This window comes from Oncorhynchus mykiss, chromosome 2 (genome assembly GCF_013265735.2).
Source record: "Oncorhynchus mykiss isolate Arlee chromosome 2, USDA_OmykA_1.1, whole genome shotgun sequence".
Taxonomy (NCBI): domain Eukaryota; kingdom Metazoa; phylum Chordata; class Actinopteri; order Salmoniformes; family Salmonidae; genus Oncorhynchus; species Oncorhynchus mykiss.
This window is the reverse complement of record NC_048566.1, coordinates 13,741,102-13,764,228: the sequence shown is the minus strand read 5'-3', so window position 1 is coordinate 13,764,228 and position 23,127 is coordinate 13,741,102. Positions and strand designations below refer to the sequence as shown.

General features: G+C 46.0%; 1 protein-coding gene across 1 annotated transcript in view; it reads right to left on the bottom strand.

Moving 5' to 3' along the window:
• Nucleotides 1-8,198: 8,198 nt before the first annotated feature.
• LOC110520780 (serine/threonine-protein kinase Nek11-like) overlaps nt 8,199-23,127 on the bottom strand; it is a 92,192-nt gene continuing 77,263 nt past the window's right edge. The window contains exons 15-16 of the mRNA XM_036938564.1: nt 17,696-17,792; nt 8,199-9,713 (exon numbers count right to left, since the gene is read on the bottom strand). Coding sequence (XP_036794459.1) covers nt 9,440-9,713; nt 17,696-17,792 — 371 coding nt within the window. The 3' untranslated portion in view covers nt 8,199-9,439. The remainder of the gene's footprint in view (nt 9,714-17,695; nt 17,793-23,127) is intronic.

The following is a 23,127-nucleotide window of genomic DNA, read 5'->3' as shown; positions in this document are numbered from 1 at the left end:
CACCCAAGTCTCCAACCTCACAGAACAGGTTCACCATCTCCGCCTCGATCCACCGGCCACTTCCAGGGCTTTCGAATCTCCGGAGCCCAGAATCAATAACCCGCCGTGTTACTCTGGGGAGCCCACTGAATGCCGCTCGTTCCTCACCCAGTGTGATATTGTGTTTTCTCTCCAGCCCAACACTTACTCCAGGAGCACTGCTCGTGTCGCCTACGTCATATCTCTCCTTACTGGACGGGCTCGTGAGTGGGGCACGGCAATCTGGGAGGCAAGGGCTGAGTGTACTAACCAGTATCAGGACTTTAAGGAGGAGATGATACGGGTTTTTGATCGATCTGTTTTTGGGGAGGAGGCTTCCAGGGTCCTGTCTTCCCTATGTCAAGGTAATCGATCCATAACAGACTACTCTATTGAGTTTCGCACTCTTGCTGCCTCCAGTGGCTGGAACGAGCCGGCTTTGCTCGCTCGTTTTCTGGAGGGTCTCCGCGCAGAGGTAAAGGATGAGATTCTCTCCCGGGAGGTTCCTTCCAGCGTGGATTCCTTGATTGAACTCGCTATTCGCATTGAGCGACGGGTTGATCTTCATCACCGAGCTCGTGGAAAGGAGCTCGCGTTCTCCGTTGCCCCCCTCTCCGCATCACTATCTTCCTCTGCCGGCTCGGGTGCTGAGCCTATGCAGCTGGGAGGTATCCGCATCTCGACTAAGGAGAGGGAACGGAGAATCACCAACCGCCTCTGTCTCTATTGCGGTTCTGCTGGTCATTTTGTCACTTCATGTCCAGTAAAAGCCAGAGCTCATCAGTAAGCGGAGGGCTACTGGTGAGCGCTACTACTCCTGTCTCTCCTTCAAGATCCTGCACTACCTTGTCGGTCCATCTACGCTGGACCGGTTCGTCAGCTTCCTGCAGTGCCTTAATAGACTCTGGGGCGGAGGGCTGTTTTATGGACGAGACCTGGGCTCGGGAACATGACATTCCTCTCAGACAGTTAAGGGAGTCCACGGCCTTGTTCGCCCTGGATGGTAGTCCTCTCCCCAGGATTCAGCGTGAGACGCTACCTTTAACCCTCACTGTTTCTGGTAATCATAGCGAAACCATTTCTTTTTTAATTTTTCGTTCACCTTTTACACCTGTTGTTTTGGGCCATCCCTGGCTAGTTTGTCATAATCCTTCCATTAATTGGTCTAGTAATTCTATCCTCTCCTGGAACGTCTCTTGTCATGTGAAATGTTTAATGTCTGCTATCCCTCCTGTTTCCTCTGTCTCTTCTTCACAGGAGGAGCCTGGTGATTTGACAGGGGTGCCGGAGGAATATCACGATCTGCGCACGGTGTTCAGTCGGTCCAGGGCCACCTCTCTTCCTCCACACCGGTCGTATGATTGTAGTATTGATCTCCTTCCGGGAACCACTCCCCCCCGGGGTAGACTATACTCTCTGTCGGCTCCCGAACGTAAGGCTCTCGAAGATTATTTGTCTGTAGCTCTTGCCGCCGGTACCATAGTCCCCTCCTCCTCTCCCGCCGGAGCGGGGTTTTTTTTTGTTAAGAAGAAGGACGGGTCCCTGCGCCCCTGCATAGATTATCGAGGGCTGAATGACATAACAGTGAAGAATCGTTATCCGCTTCCTCTTATGTCTTCAGCCTTCGAGATCCTGCAGGGAGCCAGGTTTTTCACTAAGTTGGACCTTCGTAACGCTTACCATCTCGTGCGCATCAGGGAGGGGGACGAGTGGAAGACGGCGTTTAACACTCCGTTAGGGCACTTTGAATACCGGGTTCTTCCTTTCGGCCTCGCTAACGCTCCAGCTGTCTTTCAGGCATTAGTCAATGATGTCCTGAGAGACATGCTGAACATCTTTGTTTTCGTTTACCTTGACGATATCCTGATTTTTTCACCGTCACTCCAGATTCATGTTCAGCACGTTCGACGTGTCCTCCAGCGCCTTTTAGAGAATTGTCTTTTTGTGAAGGCTGAGAAGTGCTCTTTTCATGCCTCCTCCGTCACATTTCTCGGTTCTGTTATTTCCGCTGAAGGCATTAAGATGGATCCCGCTAAGGTCCAAGCTGTCATTGATTGGCCCGTCCCTAAGTCACGCGTCGAGCTGCAGCGCTTTCTCGGCTTCGCGAACTTCTATCGTCGTTTCATCCGTAATTTCGGTCAGGTGGCAGCTCCTCTCACAGCCCTTACTTCTGTCAAGACGTGCTTTAAGTGGTCCGTTTCCGCCCAGGGAGCTTTTGATCTCCTCAAGAATCATTTTACATCCGCACCTATCCTTGTTACACCTGACGTCACTAGACAGTTCGTTGTCGAGGTTGACGCGTCAGAGGTGGGCGTGGGAGCCATTCTTTCTCAGCGCTCCCTCTCTGACGACAAGGTCCACCCTTGCGCGTATTTTTCTCATCGCCTGTCGCCGTCGGAACGTAACTATGATGTGGGAAACCGCGAACTGCTCGCCATCCGCTTAGCCCTAGGCGAATGGCGACAGTGGTTGGAGGGGGCGACCGTTCCTTTTGTCGTTTGGACTGACCATAGGAACCTTGAGTACATCCGTTCTGCCAAACGACTTAATGCGCGTCAGGCGCGCTGGGCGCTGTTTTTTGCTCGTTTCGTGTTCGTGATTTCTTATCGTCCGGGCTCTAAGAACACCAAGCCTGATGCTTTATCTCGTCTCTTCAGTTCTTCAGTAGCCTCCACTGACCCCGAGGGGATTCTCCCTGAGGGGCGTGTTGTCGGGTTGACTGTCTGGGGAATTGAGAGGCAGGTAAAGCAAGCACTCACTCAAACTCCGTCGCCGCGCGCTTGTCCTAGGAACCTTCTTTTCGTCCCCATTCCTACTCGTCTGGCCGTTCTTCAGTGGGCTCACTCTGCCAAGTTAGCCGGCCATCCTGGCGTTCGGGGTACGCTTGCTTCCATTCGCCAGCGTTTTTGGTGGCCCACCCGGGAGCATGACACGCGTCGCTTCGTGGCTGCTTGTTCGGTCTGCGCGCAGACTAAGTCCGGTAACTCCCCTCCTGCCGGCCGTCTCAGGCCGCTTCCCATTCCCTCTCGACCGTGGTCTCACATCGCCTTAGATTTTGTCACCGGACTGCCTTCGTCAGCGGGGAAGACTGTTATTCTTACGGTTGTCGACAGGTTCTCTAAGGCAGCTCATTTTATTCCCCTTGCTAAGCTTCCTTCTGCTAAAGAGACGGCACAAATCATCATCGAGAATGTTTTCAGAATTCATGGCCTTCCGTCAGACGTCGTTTCGGACAGAGGTCCGCAATTCACGTCTCAATTTTGGAGGGAGTTTTGCCGTTTGATTGGGGCTTCCGTCAGTCTCTCTTCCGGCTTTCACCCCCAGTCTAACGGTCAAGCAGAACGGGCCAATCAGACTATTGGTCGCATCTTACGCAGTCTTTCTTTTCGCAACCCTGCGTCTTGGTCAGAACAGCTCCCCTGGGCAGAATACGCCCACAACTCGCTTCCTTCGTCTGCGACCGGGCTATCTCCTTTTCAGAGTAGCCTCGGGTACCAGCCTCCGCTGTTCTCATCTCAGTTTGCCGAGTCCAGCGTCCCCTCCGCTCAGGCTTTTGTCCAACGTTGCGAGCGCACCTGGAAGAGGGTCAGGTCTGCACTTTGCCGTTATAGGGCGCAGACTGTGAGGGCTGCTAATAAGCGTAGAACTAAGAGTCCTAGATATTGTCGCGGTCAGAGAGTTTGGCTCTCCACTCAGAACCTTCCCCTTAAGACCGCTTCTCGCAAGTTGAGCCCGCGGTTCATTGGTCCGTTCCGTATTGCTCAGATCATTAATCCTGTCGCAGTTCGACTTCTTCTTCCGCGATATCTTCGTCGCGTCCACCCGGTCTTCCATGTCTCCTGTGTCAAGCCCGTTCTTCGCGCCCCCGCTCGTCTCCCCCCCCCCCCCCATCCTTGTCGAGGGCGCACCCATCTACAGGGTCCGTAGGATTTTGGACATGCGTCCTCGGGGCCGTGGTCATCAGTACCTAGTAGATTGGGAGGGGTACGGTCCTGAGGAGAGGAGTTGGGTTCCCTCTCGGGACGTGCTGGACCGTGCGCTGATCGATGATTTCCTCCGTTGCCGCCAGGTTTCCTCCTCGAGTGCGCCAGGAGGCGCTCGGTGAGTGGGGGGGTACTGTCATGTATTGTCATGTTGTGTCTTGTTTCTGTCCTTTCCCTTCACCCTGTCTCCCTGTGCTGGTCGTTATTAGGTTACCTTTTCTCCCCCTCTTTCCCCCAGCTGTTCCTTGTCTCCTCCTAACTACCTCGTCACCCCTTTTCCCACCTGTTCCCTTTTTCCCTCTGATTAGTCCTCTATATCTCTCTCTGTTTTTGTTCCTGTCTTTGTCGGATTCTTGTTTGTGTTTTTCATGCCTGAACCAGACTATCGTCATGTTTGCTGCAACCTTGTCCTGTCCTGTCGGAATCTGCCGGTCCATCTGAGCCTACCTATGTTTTGTTATTAAAGAAGTTCTGTTTACGTTAATTCGCTTTTGGGTCCTCATTCACGCACCGTAACAAAATCACCATCCAAATTCCCCCAAGATACCTCCAATCAGCATTACACCTGCTCTTCCTCCAATCACAATCCTAAATCCCCCAAGATACCTCCAATCAGCATGACATCCTGCTCTTCCCCTATGTGTGTTGATTACCTTTTCCCTGTTGATGTTCCACCTTGGATGAAACATCTTGTGTCAAAAATGAAACAAGGTGTAAGAACCAATCAAATAGTATATTGCATTTTCTTAATTATGAGTCTGAAATATTGTTCAATCATGGTAAGATGTGAGAATCTGAGAATCTGATTGAGATGTTGGTGAAATGTTTGTTGGTCGTTCACCATCGCTCCTCAGTTAAACTGTTCAACTTACAACAAACACATTTGATGTCATGTTATCTGGTTTGTCGTGAAGATTGAAGCTGAGAAGCATATCTGGAGTTTGATCTCCCATCTCCCCCCGTCATGCCGGGCCTTCCTCAGATCCGAGCCAGGAGTTGACTGTACAACAGAGATAACAGGAGTTTGATCTCCCATCTCCCCCCGTCGTGCCGGGCCTTCCTCAGATTCGAGCCAGGAGTTGACTGTACAACAGAGATAACAGAAGTTTAATCTCCCATCTCTCCCCGTCGTGCCGGGCCTTCCTCAGATCCGAGCCAGGAGTTGACTGTACAACAGAGATAACAGGAGTTTGATCTCCCATCTCCCCCCGTCGTGCCGGGCCTTCCTCAGATCCGAGCCAGGAGTTGACTGTACAACAGAGATAACAGGAGTTTGATCTCCCATCTCCCCCCGTCGTGCCGGGCCTTCCTCAGATCCGAGCCAGGAGTTGACTGTACAACAGAGATAACAGGAGTTTGATCTCCCATTTCCCCCCGTCGTGCCGGGCCTTCCTCAGATCCGAGCCAGGAGTTGACTGTACAACAGAGATAACAGGAGTTTGATCTCCCATCTCCCCCCGTCGTGCCGGGCCTTCCTCAGATCCGAGCCAGGAGTTGACTGTACAACAGAGATAACAGGAGTTTGATCTCCCATCTCCCCCCGTCGTGCCAGGCCTTCCTCAGATCCGAGCCAGGAGTTGACTGTACAACAGAGATAACAGGAGTTTGATCTCCCATCTCCCCCCGTCGTGCCGGGCCTTCCTCAGATCCGAGCCAGGAGTTGACTGTACAACAGAGATAACAACAGAGATAACAGAGAATCCATACTGGCAGACAGGCAGAAGCTTCTCTCTTTTCACTGTATCTGTGTTTTTCCTACAGTGTCTAGTAGCTACACTTTGACTTGACGACTTCTTGTATATTTCATGTCCTTAAAAGTTCACATCAAAGGCTGGTGCTCAAACTCCAGATTTTCATAAATGCTTTATTGTCAAGCAAAAGGCTGTCTGTAGTACAGAGACATCTAAAAGGATGTCAGAGCACCAGGAAATGTCTTCAGAAGTCATTTACTTTTAATGGCCAATATTCATACATTCTGTGCAGTTCCTTGGAGAGATAAGAGATTATGCTAATAGTATTACTATTGATGTTGGAGAGGAGAGGCCCGTACAGAAATCAGGCCTGTCTTCAGCCCAGGGGCAAGAGTAGCTATGCACACCCAGATTAATCAATACCACCTCTTATTGAAGCCATTATTCTATATGTGTCTGAAATGGGAATTATATGAGATGAGAAAGAACAAGAACTCTCTCCCTGGTTGTCATCAAACAGTCAATAGTCTCTAATGAGTTTACAGAGTTACAGTAATCCCATTTTTGGAGAATTACAGAGCTACCAAGCATAATTCATAGTTATGTCATGTTTATGATGTGTCATGTATGCTTTATGAACATAAAGACAGGTAACATAAATCATTCCCATATTTATGCGATTGTTAAGATATTTTTGTTCTCCATATCTTGGAGCATATTTTGACGAAACCACACAACGAAAACATCAGCTTGATGATCAAGACTAATATGGTGTTACTATGGGAACTCCTGAGAGTTTCCTGGTTCACATGAAAGAGCAACAAAAAAAAACCCCACACAGTGTGGAGATGAAAGGTTGGAATATACACATGAGCACACACACACACAGAGAACGTATTCATCTGATAGATCAAATAGGGAAAGGGAAATCGGAAACCTAGTCAGTTGCACAACTGAATGCATTCAACCAAAATACTCCTTGCCATTACATTAATAAAGCTAATATCAAACTACTGAGCACTGCTGATGAAAGTAAGGTCCCGATTCAATCAGATTGAGTGTTAACCTGCGTTGGCAAACACATGCATAGCAGATGTTTTGGCGGTGTTGGAGGTGTAACTGCTGTATGAGCTGACCAATAGGTGAGCGGTTGCTCCTGTGTGTAACAAACCACTCCCCTCCTTATTATCCCTACCGCCTTAGAAGTTCAAAACGGCGATAGAGAGTGTCGGCTAATGCATGTTTTTGTCACACCCTGATCTGTTTCACCTGTCTTTGTAATTGTCTCCAACACCCTCCAGGTGTCGTTCCCATTATCCCCCATGTATTTATACCTGTGTTCTCTGTTTGCCTGTTGCCAGTTCATCTTGTTTGTCAAGTCAACCAGCTTTTTTACTCTCAACTCCTGCCTTTCCCAGTGTAACGGCTTTCTTCCTGGGAAGGAGAGGCGGACCAAAACGCAGCGTGGTTGGAGTTCATGTTCTTTAATAAGAGACACTTAACATGAACTAACTACAAAACAATAAATGTGAAAACCGAACACAGTCTTATCTGGTGCATAGACACAAAGACAAGAAACAACCACCCACAAATCCCAACACAAAACAGGCTACCTAAATATGGTTCCCAATCAGAGAAAATGACTAACACCTGCGTCTGATTCAGAACCATATCAGGCCAAACATAGAAATAGAAAAACAAGACACACCACATAGAATGCCCACCCAGCTCACGTCCTGACCAACACTAAAACAAGGACAACACAAAAGAACTATGGTCAGAACGTGACACCCAGTCTCTCTTTTTCTCACCCTCCTGGTTTTGACCCTTGCCTGTCCTGACTCTGAGCCCACCTGCCTGACCACTCTGCCTGACCCTGAGCCTGCCTGCCGTCCACAGTACAGTTGCCCCACCTCTGGTTTACTGACCCCTGCCTACCCTGACCCTGAGCCTGCCTGCCGTCCACAGTACAGTTGCCCCACCTCTGGTTTACTGACCCCTGCCTGCCTTGACCTGTCTTTTGCCTGAGTCTTACCTTCATACCTGATAGTTTTCATGTTCATTTGGATGGGGTTATATAATAGCCTATCTGTCCAATCGAGGTGTACACAACTGAACATCACGCATTTGAATGTTTGAACGTTGCTGCATGAACTTATAACGTTGCTGCATGGGATTTGTTAGTTTATAAAGTCAGGTACTTTTGTTGCAATAAATTGTCATCTCAAGCTAACGAAATGAGCCGCTTGTGGATTTTTGACAGCTCTAACGCAGTTCCCCCTTTAACACCACAAAAACAACCACTATGTTATTCTGATAGAAACTAGCCCAAAATCTATGCACTAATATTCAATATTGATTTAATTGAATTGCTTGTTCTTCTAGATGGAAATGACAGGAAGAACAAAAAGAAAATAACTATCATGAAGTAAATGTCTGTCATCTCTGTTGATCTACTAGGTCACCAACCCTGGTCTATCATGAAGTAAATGTCTCATCTCTGTTGATCTACTAGGTCACCAACCCTGGTCTATCATGAAGTAAATGTCTCTCATCTCTGTTGATCTACTAGGTCACCAACCCTGGTCTATCATGAAGTAAATGTCTTATCTCTGTTGATCTACTAGGTCATCAACCCTGGTCTATCATGAAGTAAATGTCTTATCTCTGTTGATCTACTAGGTCATCAACCCTGGTCTATCATGAAGTAAATGTCTGTCATCTCTGTTGATCTACTAGGTCACCAACCCTGGTCTATCATGAAGTAACTGTCTCTCATCTCTGTTGATCTACTAGGTCACCAACCCTGGTCTATCATGAAGTAAATGTCTGTCATCTCTGTTGATCTACTAGGTCACCAACCCTGGTCTATCATGAAGTAAATGTCTGTCATCTCTGTTGATCTACTAGGTCACCAACCCTGGTCTATCATGAAGTAAATGTCTGTCATCTCTGTTGATCTACTAGGTCACCAACCCTGGTCTATCATGAAGTAAATGTCTCTCATCTCTGTTGATCTACTAGGTCACCTACCCTGGTCTATCATGAAGTAAATGTCTGTCATCTCTGTTGATCTACTAGGTCACCAACCCTGGTCTATCATGAAGTAAATGTCTGTCATCTCTGTTGATCTACTAGGTCACCAACCCTGGTCTATCATGAAGTAAATGTCTGTCATCTCTGTTGATCTACTAGGTCACCAACCCTGGTCTATCATGAAGTAAATGTCTCTCATCTCTGTTGATCTACTAGGTCACCAACCCTGGTCTATCATGAAGTAAATGTCTCATCTCTGTTGATCTACTAGGTCACCAACCCTGGTCTATCATGAAGTAAATGTCTCTCATCTCTGTTGATCTACTAGGTCACCAACCCTGGTCTATCATGAAGTAAATGTCTCTCATCTCTGTTGATCTACTAGGTCACCAACCCTGGTCTATCATGAAGTAAATGTCTGTCATCTCTGTTGATCTACTAGGTCACCAACCCTGGTCTATCATGAAGTAAATGTCTCTCATCTCTGTTGATCTACTAGGTCACCAACCCTGGTCTATCATGAAGTAAATGTCTCTCATCTCTGTTGATCTACTAGGTCACCAACCCTGGTCTATCATGAAGTAACTGTCTGTCATCTCTGTTGATCTACTAGGTCACCAACCCTGGTCCTGGAGAGCAACAAGATGTGCTCTTTCTGAAATGCTTGGATAGGCAACATGATCGCAGGTTAGTCAGTGTCAGACATGTTTTTCACCGGGCTCCCTCTCCGGCTCCCTCTCCGGCTCCCTCTCCGGCTCCCTCTCCGGCTCCCTCTCCGGCTCCCTCTCTGGCTCCCTCTCTGGCTCCCTGGAGCTGCTCTTCGTAGTACAGCAGTTGGTCCACTTCAAAGCCATCACTGGGCCTCTCCACCAGGCTGCTGAGGGCCTGTCTGATGCTCCCCTCATCCTCCTGCCTCTCCCTGGCTCCCTTCAGGTAGGTATACACCCTCTGGAAGACGGTTAGACCCAGCCGACGGGACACTGACCTGGGACAGACACAGGGAGAGAGACCGGGTGTCAACTCTGTCCACTAATCACACTCATCAGCCTGACATTGGCTGACATTTTGACAGTTTAAATGTTGTCCCGGCTCCCATAACATGCTCTCTGTGTAGAGTGATGTTATTCTCTGTATAGAGTGATGTGTTGATGTGATTACAAGAGGCAGGATATTACATTGAACTTGTACTTCAGTGAAATATCATGCTAAACATTTGCATGGTGTGCACCGTGGGCAACCTCAAGCTAATCTTGAACAGAACCAGGACGATTGTTGCTAAAGCAGGTGAACAGACGTATCCAGACAGAATAACAGCACTTGGCATTTACATTTTAGTCATTTAGCAGACGCTCTTATCCAGAACGGCTTAAAGTAGTGAGTGCATTCATTTTTTGTACGGTTCCCCCGTGGAATTTACCCACAACCCTGGCATTGCAAGCTCCATGCTCTATCAACAGAGCCACACAAGACCACAAATAGACCACTCTTGTACCCGTTAGCAACAAGAGTAGTCCATTTGTCCCTGTATGCTTTCACATAATGCATAATGGATGTTGTGAGAGATAGAGTATTACAATACCTGTCTGTCCAATAGAATGGAAAAAAACATAGTTATTTCATCACATGGAGACATACAGTGTCACTAGCCAGTGCTAAGCTGTCTAAGTGTCTGTGTGTGCTGTCATCAGTGGGTGTTCCGTTGCCATGGAACTGGCAGCAGGAAAAGAGCAGGTCCATTGGGGCGGGCCTCGTGAATTTGACGAGGATGTGGGCCCAAGAAACTCCTGGTATCATATACCAAAGTCCACATCTTCCACTAGGAGACAACACAACTCCAACAGTCCAACACATCAGACACTAAATGAACCGTTTCTAATGCCCAGAGCACATAGTACTGGGTTGTCATGGGACAACTGTCAAGTGTCTATTGAGATCTGTTGAGATTCACTGCATTGTTTTCTGGAGACGTCACAGTCAGAGAAAACAGACATTTAGAAAATACATCTGATCCTTCCTGTCTTCCCTGGACGCCTTTTACCAGATACTATTTCTGGAGTACTTTGGTTTGTCCAGTTATCTGATAATGGTCCTATCAGGTCTATAAATCTGGTGAAACCTCTATCCCAGAGAAATTAACCATTAGGATCTCAGATTTGACTTTATAGATGTTCTGGGGTTGTCAGGGAAAGAGGAAAGCCCAGAAGCGTAATTCATTTTCACCTAAAAGTACCATCACATTTGGGGCTATATGGTATTTTCGTCTATAGTGATCTTGGAGATGACCCTGGGGCCTCAGACAAAGCTTCAGATCAACAAAAATGTGTTTGGTTGGCCATAGTTTCAGAACTATTTCAGAAGGGAACCCTACATCTTACAATTATACACAATTTATACACTAGAAAATACAAATTAAACAGCTTTAAAAAGTTCAAGAGAATACAAAAATACAAAACACACTGAAGGAAAATAATCACATTCCTCGACAGAGAGGTCCTCAATCAGCAGAGAGGTTCTCAATCAGCAGAGAGGTCCTCAATCAGCAGAGAGGTTCTCAATCAGCAGAGAGGTTCTCAATCAGCAGAGAGGTCCTCAATCAGCAGAGAGGTTCTCAATCAGCAGAGAGTTCCTCAATCAGCAAAGAGGTTCTCAATCAGCAGAGAGGTCCTCAATCAGCAGAGAGGTCCTCAATCAGCAGAGAGGTTCTCAATCAACAGAGAGGTTCTCAATCAGCAGAGAGGTTCTCAATCAGCAGAGAGGTTCTCAATCAGCAGAGAGGTCCTCAATCAGCAGAGAGGTTCTCAATCAGCAGAGAGGTCCTCAATCAACAGAGAGGTTCTCAATCAACAGAGAGGTTCTCAGTCAGCAGAGAGGTCCTCAATCAGCAGAGAGGTTCTCAATCAGCAGAGAGTTCCTCAATCAGCAAAGAGGTGCTCAATCAGCAGAGAGGTCCTCAATCAGCAGAGAGGTCCTCAATCAGCAGAGAGGTCCTCAATAAACAGAGAGGTCCTCAATAAACAGAGAGGTTCTCAATCAGCAGAGAGGTCCTCCATCAGCAGACAGGTCCTCAATCAGCAGAGAGGTCCTCAATCAGCAGAGAGGTTCTCAATCAGCAGAGAGGTTCTCAATCAGCAGAGAGGTTCTCAATCAGCAGAGAGGTCCTCAATCAGCAGAGAGGTCCTCAATCAGCAGAGAGGTTCTCAATCAGCAGAGAGGTTCTCAATCAGCAGAGAGATCCTCAATCAGCAGAGAGGTTCTCAGTCAGCAGAAAGGTTCTCAATCAGCAGAGAGGTTCTCAATCAGCAGAGAGGTTCTCAATCAGCAGAGAGGTCCTCAATCAGCAGAGAAGTCCTCAATCAGCAGAGAGGTTCTCAGTCAGCAGAGAGATCCTCAATCAGCAGAGAGGTTCTCAGTCAGCAGAGAGGTTCTCAATCAGCAGAGAGGTTCTCAGTCAGCAGAAAGGTTCTCAATCAGCAGAGAGGTTCTCAATCAGCAGAGAGGTTCTCAATCAGCAGAGAGGTCCTCAATCAGCAGAGAAGTCCTCAATCAGCAGAGAGGTTCTCAGTCAGCAGAGAGGTTCTCAATCAGCAGAGAGGTTCTCAATCAGCAGAGAGGTCCTCAATCAGCAGAGAGGTCCTCAGTCAGCAGAGAGGTTCTCAATCAGCAGAGAGGTTCTCAATCAGCAGAAAGTTTCTCAATCAGCAGAGAGGTTCTCAATCAACAGAGAGGTTCTCAATCAGCAGAGAGGTTCTCAATCAGCAGAGAAGTCCTCAATCAGCAGAGAGGTCCTCAGTCAGCAGAGAGGTTCTCAATCAGCAGAGAGGTTCTCAATCAGCAGAGAGGTTCTCAATCAGCAGAGAGGTTCTCAATCAGCAGAGAGGTCCTCAGTCAGCAGAGAGGTTCTCAATCAGCAGAGAGGTTCTCAATCAGCAGAGAGGTTCTCAATCAGCAGAGAGGTTCTCAATCAGCAGAGAGGTTCTCAATCAACAGAGAGGTTCTCAATCAGCAGAGAGGTCCTCAATAAACAGAGAGGTTCTCAATCAGCAGAGAGGTTCTCAATCAGCAGAGAGGTTCTCAATCAGCAGAGAGGTTCTCAATCAGCAGAGAGGTTCTCAATCAACAGAGAGGTTCTCAATCAGCAGAGAGGTTCTCAATCAGCAGAGAGGTTCTCAATCAGCAGAGAGGTTCTCAATCAGCAGAGAGGTTCTCAATCAACAGAGAGGTTCTCAATCAACAGAGAGGTTCTCAATCAGCAGAGAGGTTCTCAGTCAGCAGAGAGGTTCTCAATCAGCAGAGAGGTTCTCAATCAGCAGAGAGGTTCTCAATCAACATAGAGGTTCTCAATCAACAGAGAGGTTCTCAGTCAGCAGAGAGGTTCTCAATCAGCAGAGAGATCCTCAATCAGCAGAGAGATCCTCAATCAGCAGAGAGGTTCTCAATCAGCAGAGAGGTTCTCAATCAACAGAGAGGTTCTCAATCAACAGAGAGATTCTCAATCAGCAGAGAGTCTGTAGCAACAGATGAAATTCCAGAGCTATCCATCCTTCTTAACATTATAAGTGTCCTCAGAAGGCTGAAGTTAAGTTTAGCAATAAATGTGTAATTTAGCTTTGTCTTTTTCTTAGAGAGAATATGCAGGCCTAGCAAATGCTGTCTCATTATTATAATTCCATTCTAAGTCATCTCTGGCTTGAGGCTTCCTATGGAACAGATAGAATATAGAAGCAGCTAGGATTGTGAGAGGATTGAAAGTCCTCTCTGAGGTATTGTTGCAGAGGCACAAGGGAGCCTAGTGAGTGTTAGAGTCTCTCCCTCTCTCTCTCCCCTCTCTCTCTTAACAGAAGTGTCTTGTATAGACTGAACTGGGCCTCTCTTTATATGATTTTTTGGGGCAGGCATTCTGAGACACGGCAGTGAGCAGGTGGACAAATTCCAAATCTTCCTCCAGTCAAGATGAAGTGAGTGTCACCCTCTGGACGGTGACTGTCTCCACGAGGCAGAACTTTCACTCTAGAGGTGGCAGCTACCACTGTGTCAGCAGGGTCTCCACTGTGTCAGCGGGGTCTCCACTGTGTCAACGGGGTCTGCACTGTGTCAGCAGGGTCTACACTGTGTCAGCAGGGTCTCCACTGTGTCAACAGGGTCTCCACTGTGTCAGCAGGGTCTGCACTGTGTCAGCAGGGTCTCCACTGTGTCAGCAGGGTCTCCACTGTGTCAACAGGGTCTCCACTGTGTCAACAGGGTCTGCACTGTGTCAGCAGGGTCTCCACTGTGTCAACAGGGTCTCCACTGTGTCAGCAGGGTCTGCACTGTGTCAGCAGGGTCTCCACTGTGTCAGCAGTGTCTCCACTGTGTCAACAGGGTCTCCACTGTGTCAACAGGGTCTCCAGTGTGTCAACAGGGTCTCCACTGTGTCAGCAGGGTCTGCACTGTGTCAGCAGGGTCTCCACTGTAAGACTGATGATTAGAGAGGGGCAATGCGTATTGCGTACACACCAACTCCCTGCATGAGTTGTCATACCCACAACTCATCTGATCGTTTACGATTGATGGAACTGTATAATCTAATTCATCTGATTGTTTGCGATTGATGGAACTTTATAATGTAATTCCATTTTTGAGGTTCTGTGATAGCAGACATCTTTACTACAGAGTAGATTATTTTGGTCCCTCTCCACCATCTCCTTCTCCCTCTCTCTCCTCCTCTCTCCACCATCTCCTTCTCCCTCTCTCTCTCCTCCTCTCTCCACCATCTCCTTCTCCCTCTCTCTCTCCTCCTCGCTCCTCCATCTCCTTCTCCCTCTCTCTCTCCTCGCTCCTCCATCTCCTTCTCCCTCTCTCTCTCCTCCTCTCTCCACCATCTCCTTCTCCCTCTCTCTCTCCTCGCTCCTCCATCTCCTTCTCCCCCTCTCTTTCCTCCTCTCTCCACCATCTCCTTCTCCCCCTCTCTCTCCTCCTCTCTCCACCATCTCCTTATCACTCTCTCTCTCCTCCTCTCTCCACCATCTCCTTATCACTCTCTCTCCTCCTCTCTCCACCATCTCCTTCTCCCTCTCTCTCTCCTCCTCTCTCCACCATCTCCTTCTCCCTCTCTCTCTCCTCCTCGCTCCTCCATCTCCTTCTCCCTCTCTCTCTCCTCGCTCCTCCATCTCCTTCTCCCTCTCTCTCTCCTCCTCTCTCCACCATCTCCTTCTCTCTCTCTTCTCCTCGCTCCTCCATCTCCTTCTCCCCCTCTCACTCCTCCTCTCTCCTCCATCTCCTTCTCCCTCTCTCTCCTCCTCACTACTCCATCTCCTCCTCTTCAGTTGACCTTTACAGTCCCTACATTGAGACACAACTTTGGCTCCTACATTTGTAAACAAGCGGGGACCTATTTCCTCTCTACGGAGTTGTTTTTTTCTATACACAAATGTAAATATGCAACATTTTGACTATGACTATGATGAATAACAAAAATCGGAGCCCAAATATTGAATGGTACAAAAATATTGTATCAATCAAAATGATTGTAAATAGCCCCTTGAGGAGCTGGGGAGGGCTATGGATGAGCATGTTCTCAGTACATGTTTAATACATGTGTTATATATCTGAAAGTGAAGAGCCCTCAAAAATGGGACTAATGGTGTGTGTGCATGTGCATGTGTTTATGAGAGTTGTCAGTCAATGATGCATACTCAATCAAACACACTCTCTTTCTCTTCCGTTCTTTTGTTCTCGTTCTCTGTATCTCTTTCTTTCTCTCGCTCCCTCTCGTTCTCTTCCTCTTGTTCTCTCTCTCAATCTCCCCTCTCGTTCTCTCGTTCTCTCTCTAACACACACAGTAAGTGGCGCTAATCAGCATCCCTCCTCCTCCTCCTCCACCAAAACAACCCAACAGAAACTCTTGCATCAGCATCAAAGCTTACCTCTCTATTCAGCAATCAAGAAATGGCCCCCTTCTGCAGCACTTAACAACAGACAGAGGAAGTCTAAGACAGTGAGCCTGATGGATTCCCTTCACCGTAATAAAGGCCTCTTACTGAACATCTATCACAACATAATGAGGTCATAACAGGCCATGGCAGCTCATGACAACCCAGCTATCTGTTGTTGTAAATTGCAAAACGTTTTATTTGCTTACTGTGCTAGTGCATTGACTTGATAGGTATAAACATTTCCCATAACACCAGAATAGGATTGTTCCAATGATGAACAGAACATTAGATTGAGGGGGGTTTGCTTTGAGCAGGTTCCCAAAGGTTCTCATGTACACAGAGTCAGACACAGTGGGCTTAAGCCTGCGTTTAGATGAGAGGTACAATCAAACATCCTGGAGCCAAGAGAGCCGTGGTGACAGATTCTGTTGCTGTAAATTGCTACCTGTTCTCCTGTCCTCCCTCCTTCCCCTCCCTTCATCCTCGCTCCCTCCACCCCCCTCTTATTCCTGGGCCTTTATGAAGCGGCAGCTCTGAGGGATCTGACAGGGTCTAATTCTCTCTCCCACAGGAATTGGGCCTCTGTTATTAATACACCAGTCTCATCATGGGAGCATGGAGCTGAGAACTCACACTGTGTGTGTGTGTGTTTAACAGAATACTACTGTCGCTGTGTGAAAAGGAAAGTGTGTCCTGCTTGACGAGTGGGGCTGTGTTTTCCAGGTAACAGCCTCTTGCAGCTTCACTTAGCCCAAACTCCAAACCCATCACTTCACTTAGCCCAACCTCCAAACCCATCACTTCACTTAGCCCAAACTCCAAACCCATCACTCCACTTAGCCCAAACTCCAAACCCATCACTTCACTTAACCCAAACTCCAAACCCATCACTTCACTTAGCCCAAACTCCAAACCCCATCACTTAAATTAGCCCAAACTCCAAACCCATCACTTCACTTAGCCCAAACTCCAATCCCCATCACTTCACTTAGCCCAAACTCCAACCCCCATCACTTCACTTAGCCCAAACTCCAAACCCATCACTTCACTTAGCCCAAACTCCAAACCCATCACTTCACTTAGCCCAAACTCCAAACCCACCACTTCACTTAGCCCAAACTCCAAACCCATCACTTCACTTAGCCCAAACTCCAAACCCACCACTTCACTTAGCCCAAACTCCAAACCCATCACTTCACTTAGCCCAAACTCCAAACCCATCACTTCACTTAGCCCAAACTCCAAACCCCATCATTTCACTTAGCCCAAACTCCAAACTCCATCACTTCACTTAGCCCAAACTCCAAACCCATCACTTCACTTAGCCCAAACTCCAAACCCATCACTTCACTTAGCCCAAACTCCAAACCCCATCACTTCACTTACAGTTATGTATTTATTCAGTCTGTCTGTCCGTCTGTCTGTCTGTCTGTCTGTCTGTCTGTCTGTCTGTCTGTCCGTCTGTCCGTCTGTCCGTCTGTCCGTCTGTCCGTCTGTCCAGAGAGCTGTCTGTACAGGAGAGTAGTGTTGTGGAATAGAGCTGAGGTTTGGGCCCCTGGGCCAGCAGCACCGTCAGGCCCTGCCACTCCCCTTCTCACCCTATCACACATCCACCTCACTGGGCAGACAGCAGAGGGATGGGCCCCTCTCCCACAGCTACACCAGGCTGATGTGATATCCATATTGATGTGCAGCAAAGATCAATGGATAGAACAACAAGAGGGTGGATGGATAGAGAGGCCACAGGCAGACAGGGAAACAGACTCTGCCTGGAGGTGAGATACATCCTACTTTCATTTAAAACTTCAATGCTGAGTGTATTGAACATTTTAAAGTTTGCTGTTGCCAGTATGTGCAGGGATGGAAATGAAGTTAGCCCGCTCTTTAGCTGAAGTGAATATACAGTGTTGTAGTTTCTGATCACAAGTTAGGCTTTTCACGAGATAATTAACATAATTGTTCAGAGTTAATAAATACTTTTGAGTTTATCGTCACTTAAAGAAATCAAATCAAATCAAATGTGAAGTCAGATGAAAGGAGAGGTTCTCATACTCACTCAGTCATGCGCTGAATCCTTGTCTCAGCCATGGTGCTGTTGATGACTGGAGGCCCCATGGGGACCCACTGGCCCTCTTCTGGCACTGCTTCAGCCACTGTAGAGGAAATTATGATTATTGGGGACACGCATGGGCAATTCATTCATTAAAAATACAGCTAAATGTAAGGCTTAAACTGATATTTTCGTATTTACATGATTTCATAATTTTGTGAGCAATCTTCTGATCTGTTTTAATATGCTCAAATGTAGTATAAAATCAAAGCAAATTCTCCTTGGTCTGTGACAATCACCTCCTACGTGACAAAATATAGAAACAAAACAATAATGATCTCTGTTAGTTCAAGAGTATCCATCACAACCTCGCATCCCCCCCACACACACCACATCTGTTCTCAACGACTGTGGGATTGTGATGGTATCTCTGCCCTTGTCTATCTAATCACAGTAAATCATGCTGTGTGTCATCTTGTCTCCACTCAGATGAAATACTGCCAGAGTGCAGGGAGAGTTGTTGGTACCATTGCCATTTAGCTTGGGTTGTTTTGAGTTATTAAAAAGTAGATTTATGTAAAGAGAGCAGGGGAAGTGCATCCAAATCTTTTATTTGGTGTAATCAATTACACATCCACCCACCCACAGAGAGAGAGAGAGAGAGAGAGAGAGAGAGAGAGAGAGAGAGAGAGAGAGAGAGAGAGAGAGAGAGAGAGAGAGAGAGAGAGAGAGAGAGAGAGAGAGAGAGAGAGAGAGAGAGAGAGAGAGAGCTGTAGATGTCCTAGCCAGCGTCTTTAACCTAAAACAGAGTGATAGGTGAGAGAAGAAGACATCAACACAACACATGGTCACTTTTAGAGAAATACACAACTCATTCACATTCAGGTAAAGTAGTAACTTGATTTCATTTTGTTTCATTGTTTGTACTGGAAAAACAGGAAAAGGTCCTGGCACACTTCCAGTCAGATGCAAATGTATTTTAATAGTAGCTGAGCTTTCGTTCAGTCGAGATTCATCTGAGCATGCCTCCAGCACCTTCACTAATCAGTTTTGTGTGTGTGGTTATTCTCTTCGTTATTTACATGAAAGTTTGAAATCATTGTCACCAAGGCAGTACTTCCACAGTGGGTTGGAAGAAAGTTTGTCATTGTATGTTTCCAGACTTATCTAGGCCAATATTAAATAAAAGCAGCTGCTGAGAGTAGAGCTTCACCACAGGTGAGCAGGCAGAGAGGCGGTGTCTAGGAGCTGCCAGTATCTGACATGAGGTTCCACGGTTCACTGGGCCAGCTAAGAGAGAGTGTGTGTGTGTGTGTGTGTGTGTGTGTGTGTGTGTGTGTGTGTGTGTGTGTGTGTGTGTGTGTGTGTGTGTGTGTGTGTACGTTGTGAGTGACACGGGAGATGGAGTGTGTGTGCGTGTGTGTGAATCGGAGTAAGTCATTATTTGTAAGAAGAGAGAAATACGTGTGAGGGATAGAATACATGGATAAACAGGCATTCCTTTCCACTCTCTGTGGATTAAACATGCATTCATTTCCATTCTCTGTGGATTAAACATGCATTCCTTTCCATTATCTGTGGATTAAACATGCATTCCTTTCCATTCTCTGTGGATTAAACATGCCTTCCTTTCCATTCTCTGTGGATTAAACAGGCATTCCTTTCCATTCTCTGTGGATTAAACATGCATTCCTTTCCACTCTCTGTGGATTAAACATGCATTCCTTTCCATTCTCTGTGGATTAAACATGCATTCCTTTCCATTCTCTGTGGATTAAACATGCATTCCTTTCCACTCTCTGTGGATTAAACATGCATTCCGTTCCATTCTCTGTGGATTAAACATGCATTCCTTTCCACTCTCTGTGGATTAAACATGCATTCCTTTCCATTCTCTGTGGATTAAACATGCATTCCTTTCCATTCTCTGTGGATTAAACATGCATTCCTTTCCACTCTCTGTGGATTAAACATGCATTCCTTTCCATTCTCTGTGGATTAAACATGCATTCCTTTCCATTCTCTGTGGATTAAACATGCATTCCTTTCCACTCTCTGTGGATTAAACATGCATTCCTTTCCACTCTCTGTGGATTAAACATGCATTACTTTCCACTCTCTGTGGATTAAACATGCATTCCTTTCCACTCTCTGTGGATTAAACATGCATTCCTTTCCACTCTCTGTGGATTAAACATGCATTCCTTTCCATTCTCTGTGGATTAAACATGCATTCCTTTCCACTCTCTGTGGATTAAACATGCATTCCTTTCCACTCTCTGTGGATAAAACATGCATTCCTTTCCACTCTCTGTGGATTAAACATGCATTCCTTTCCACTCTCTGTGGATTAAACATGCATTCCTTTCCACTCTCTGTGGATTAAACATGCATTCCTTTCCATTCTCTGTGGATTAAACATGCATTCCTTTCCACTCTCTGTGGATTAAAAATGCATTCCTTTCCACTTTCTGTGGATTAAACAGGCATTCCTTTCCATTCTCTGTGGATTAAACATGCATTCCTTTCCACTCTCTGTGGATTAAACAGGCATTCCTTTCCACTCTCTGTGGATTAAACAGGCATTCCTTTCCACTCTCTGTTGATTAAACATGCATTCCTTTCCACTCTCTGTGGATTAAACATGGATTCCTTTCCATTCTCTGTGGATTAAACAGGCATTCCTTTCCATTCTCTGTGGATTAAACAGGCATTCCTTTCCATTCTCTGTGGATTAAACAGGCATTCCTTTCCATTCTCTGTGGAATAAACAGGCATTCCTTTCCATTCTCTGTGGATTAAACATGCATTCCGTTCCATTCTCTGTGGATTAAACATGCATTCCGTTCCATTCTCTGTGGATTAAACAGGCATTCCTTTCCATTCTGTGTGGATTAAACATGCATTCCTTTCCATTCTCTGTGGATTAAACATGCATTCCTTTCCATTCTCCGTGGATTAAACAGGCATTCCTTTCCATTCTCTGTGGATTAAACATGCATTCCTTTCCATTCTCTGTGGATAAAACATGCATTCCTTTCCATTCTCTGTGGATTAAACATGCATTCCTTTCCATTCTCTGTGGATTAAACATGCATTCCTTTCCATTCTCTGTGGATTAAACATGCATTCCTTTCCATTCTCTGTGGATTAAACATGCATTCCTTTCCATTCTCTGTGGATTAAACATGCATTCCTTTCCACTCTGTGGATTAAACAGACATTCTTTTCCATTATCTGTGGATTAAACATGCATTCCTTTCCATTATCTGTGGATTAAACATGCATTCCTTTCCATTCTCTGTGGATTAAACATGCATTCCTTTCCATTCTCTACGGATTAAACAAGCATTCCTTTCCATTCTCTGTGAATTAAACAGGCATTCCTTTCCATTCTCTGTGGATTAAACAGGCATTCCTTTCCATTCTCTGTGGATTAAACAGGCATTCCTTTCCATTCTCTGTGGATTAAACATGCCTTCCTTTCCATTCTCTGTGGATTAAACAGGCATTCCTTTCCATTCTCTGTGGATTAAACATGCATTCCTTTCCATTCTCTGTGGATTAAACATGCATTAGTTTACATTCTCTGTGGATTAAACAGGCATTCCTTTCCATTCTCTGTGGATTAAACATGCATTCCTTTCCACTCTCTGTGGATTAAACAGGCATTCCTTTCCACTCTCTGTCGATTAAACAGGCATTCCTTTCCACTCTCTGTTGATTAAACATGCATTCCTTTCCACTCTCTGTGGATTAAACATGGATTCCTTTCCATTCTCTGTGGATTAAACAGGCATTCCTTTCCATTCTCTGTGGATTAAACAGGCATTCCTTTCCATTCTCTGTGGATTAAACAGGCATTCCTTTCCATTCTCTGTGGAATAAACAGGCATTCCTTTCCATTCTCTGTGGATTAAACATGCATTCCGTTCCATTCTCTGTGGATTAAACATGCATTCCGTTCCATTCTCTGTGGATTAAACAGGCATTCCTTTCCATTCTGTGTGGATTAAACATGCATTCCTTTCCATTCTCTGTGGATTAAACATGCATTCCTTTCCATTCTCCGTGGATTAAACAGGCATTCCTTTCCATTCTCTGTGGATTAAACATGCATTCCTTTCCATTCTCTGTGGATAAAACATGCATTCCTTTCCATTCTCTGTGGATTAAACATGCATTCCTTTCCATTCTCTGTGGATTAAACATGCATTCCTTTCCATTCTCTGTGGATTAAACATGCATTCCTTTCCATTCTCTGTGGATTAAACATGCATTCCTTTCCATTCTCTGTGGATTAAACATGCATTCCTTTCCACTCTGTGGATTAAACAGACATTCTTTTCCATTATCTGTGGATTAAACATGCATTCCTTTCCATTATCTGTGGATTAAACATGCATTCCTTTCCATTCTCTGTGGATTAAACATGCATTCCTTTCCATTCTCTACGGATTAAACAAGCATTCCTTTCCATTCTCTGTGAATTAAACAGGCATTCCTTTCCATTCTCTGTGGATTAAACAGGCATTCCTTTCCATTCTCTGTGGATTAAACAGGCATTCCTTTCCATTCTCTGTGGATTAAACATGCCTTCCTTTCCATTCTCTGTGGATTAAACAGGCATTCCTTTCCATTCTCTGTGGATTAAACATGCATTCCTTTCCATTCTCTGTGGATTAAACATGCATTAGTTTACATTCTCTGTGGATTAAACAGACATTCCTTTCCATTCTCTGTGGATTAAACATGCATTCCTTTCCATTCTCTGTGGATTAAACATGCATTCTTTTCCATTCTCTGTGGATTAAACATGCACTAGTTTACATTCTCTGTGGATTAAACATGCATTCCTTTCCATTCTCTGTGGATTATGCATGCATTCCTTTCCATTCTCTGTGGATTAAACATGCCTTCCTTTCCATTCTCTGTGGATTAAACAGGCATTCCTTTCCATTCTCTGTGGATTAAACAGGCATTCCTTTCCATTCTCTGTGGATTAAACATGCATTCCTTTCCATTCTCTGTGGACTAAACATGCATTCCTTTCCATTCTCAAGTGGATTAAACATGCATTCCTTCCTTTCCTTTCTATTCCACCAGACCACTGTTGCTCTCCACTCCCTTCCCTGTTTAAGTAAACACCATGGAGGGATACATAGAGCATAGGGCTTCAGCACAACCTGTTAGAGAGAACACCCACCTGTCAGAGCCCAAAATATGCAAACAAACACATCAACCTATGAGGACAGCAACAGTTAAGCAATAAGGCCAGAGGGGTGTGGTATATGGACAATATACCATGGCTAAGGGCTGTTCTTACACACGACGCAAAGCAGAGTTCCTGGACACAGCCCTTAACCATGGTATATTGGCCATATACCACAATCCCCCAAGGTGCCTTATTGCTATTATAAACTGGTTACCAATGTAAT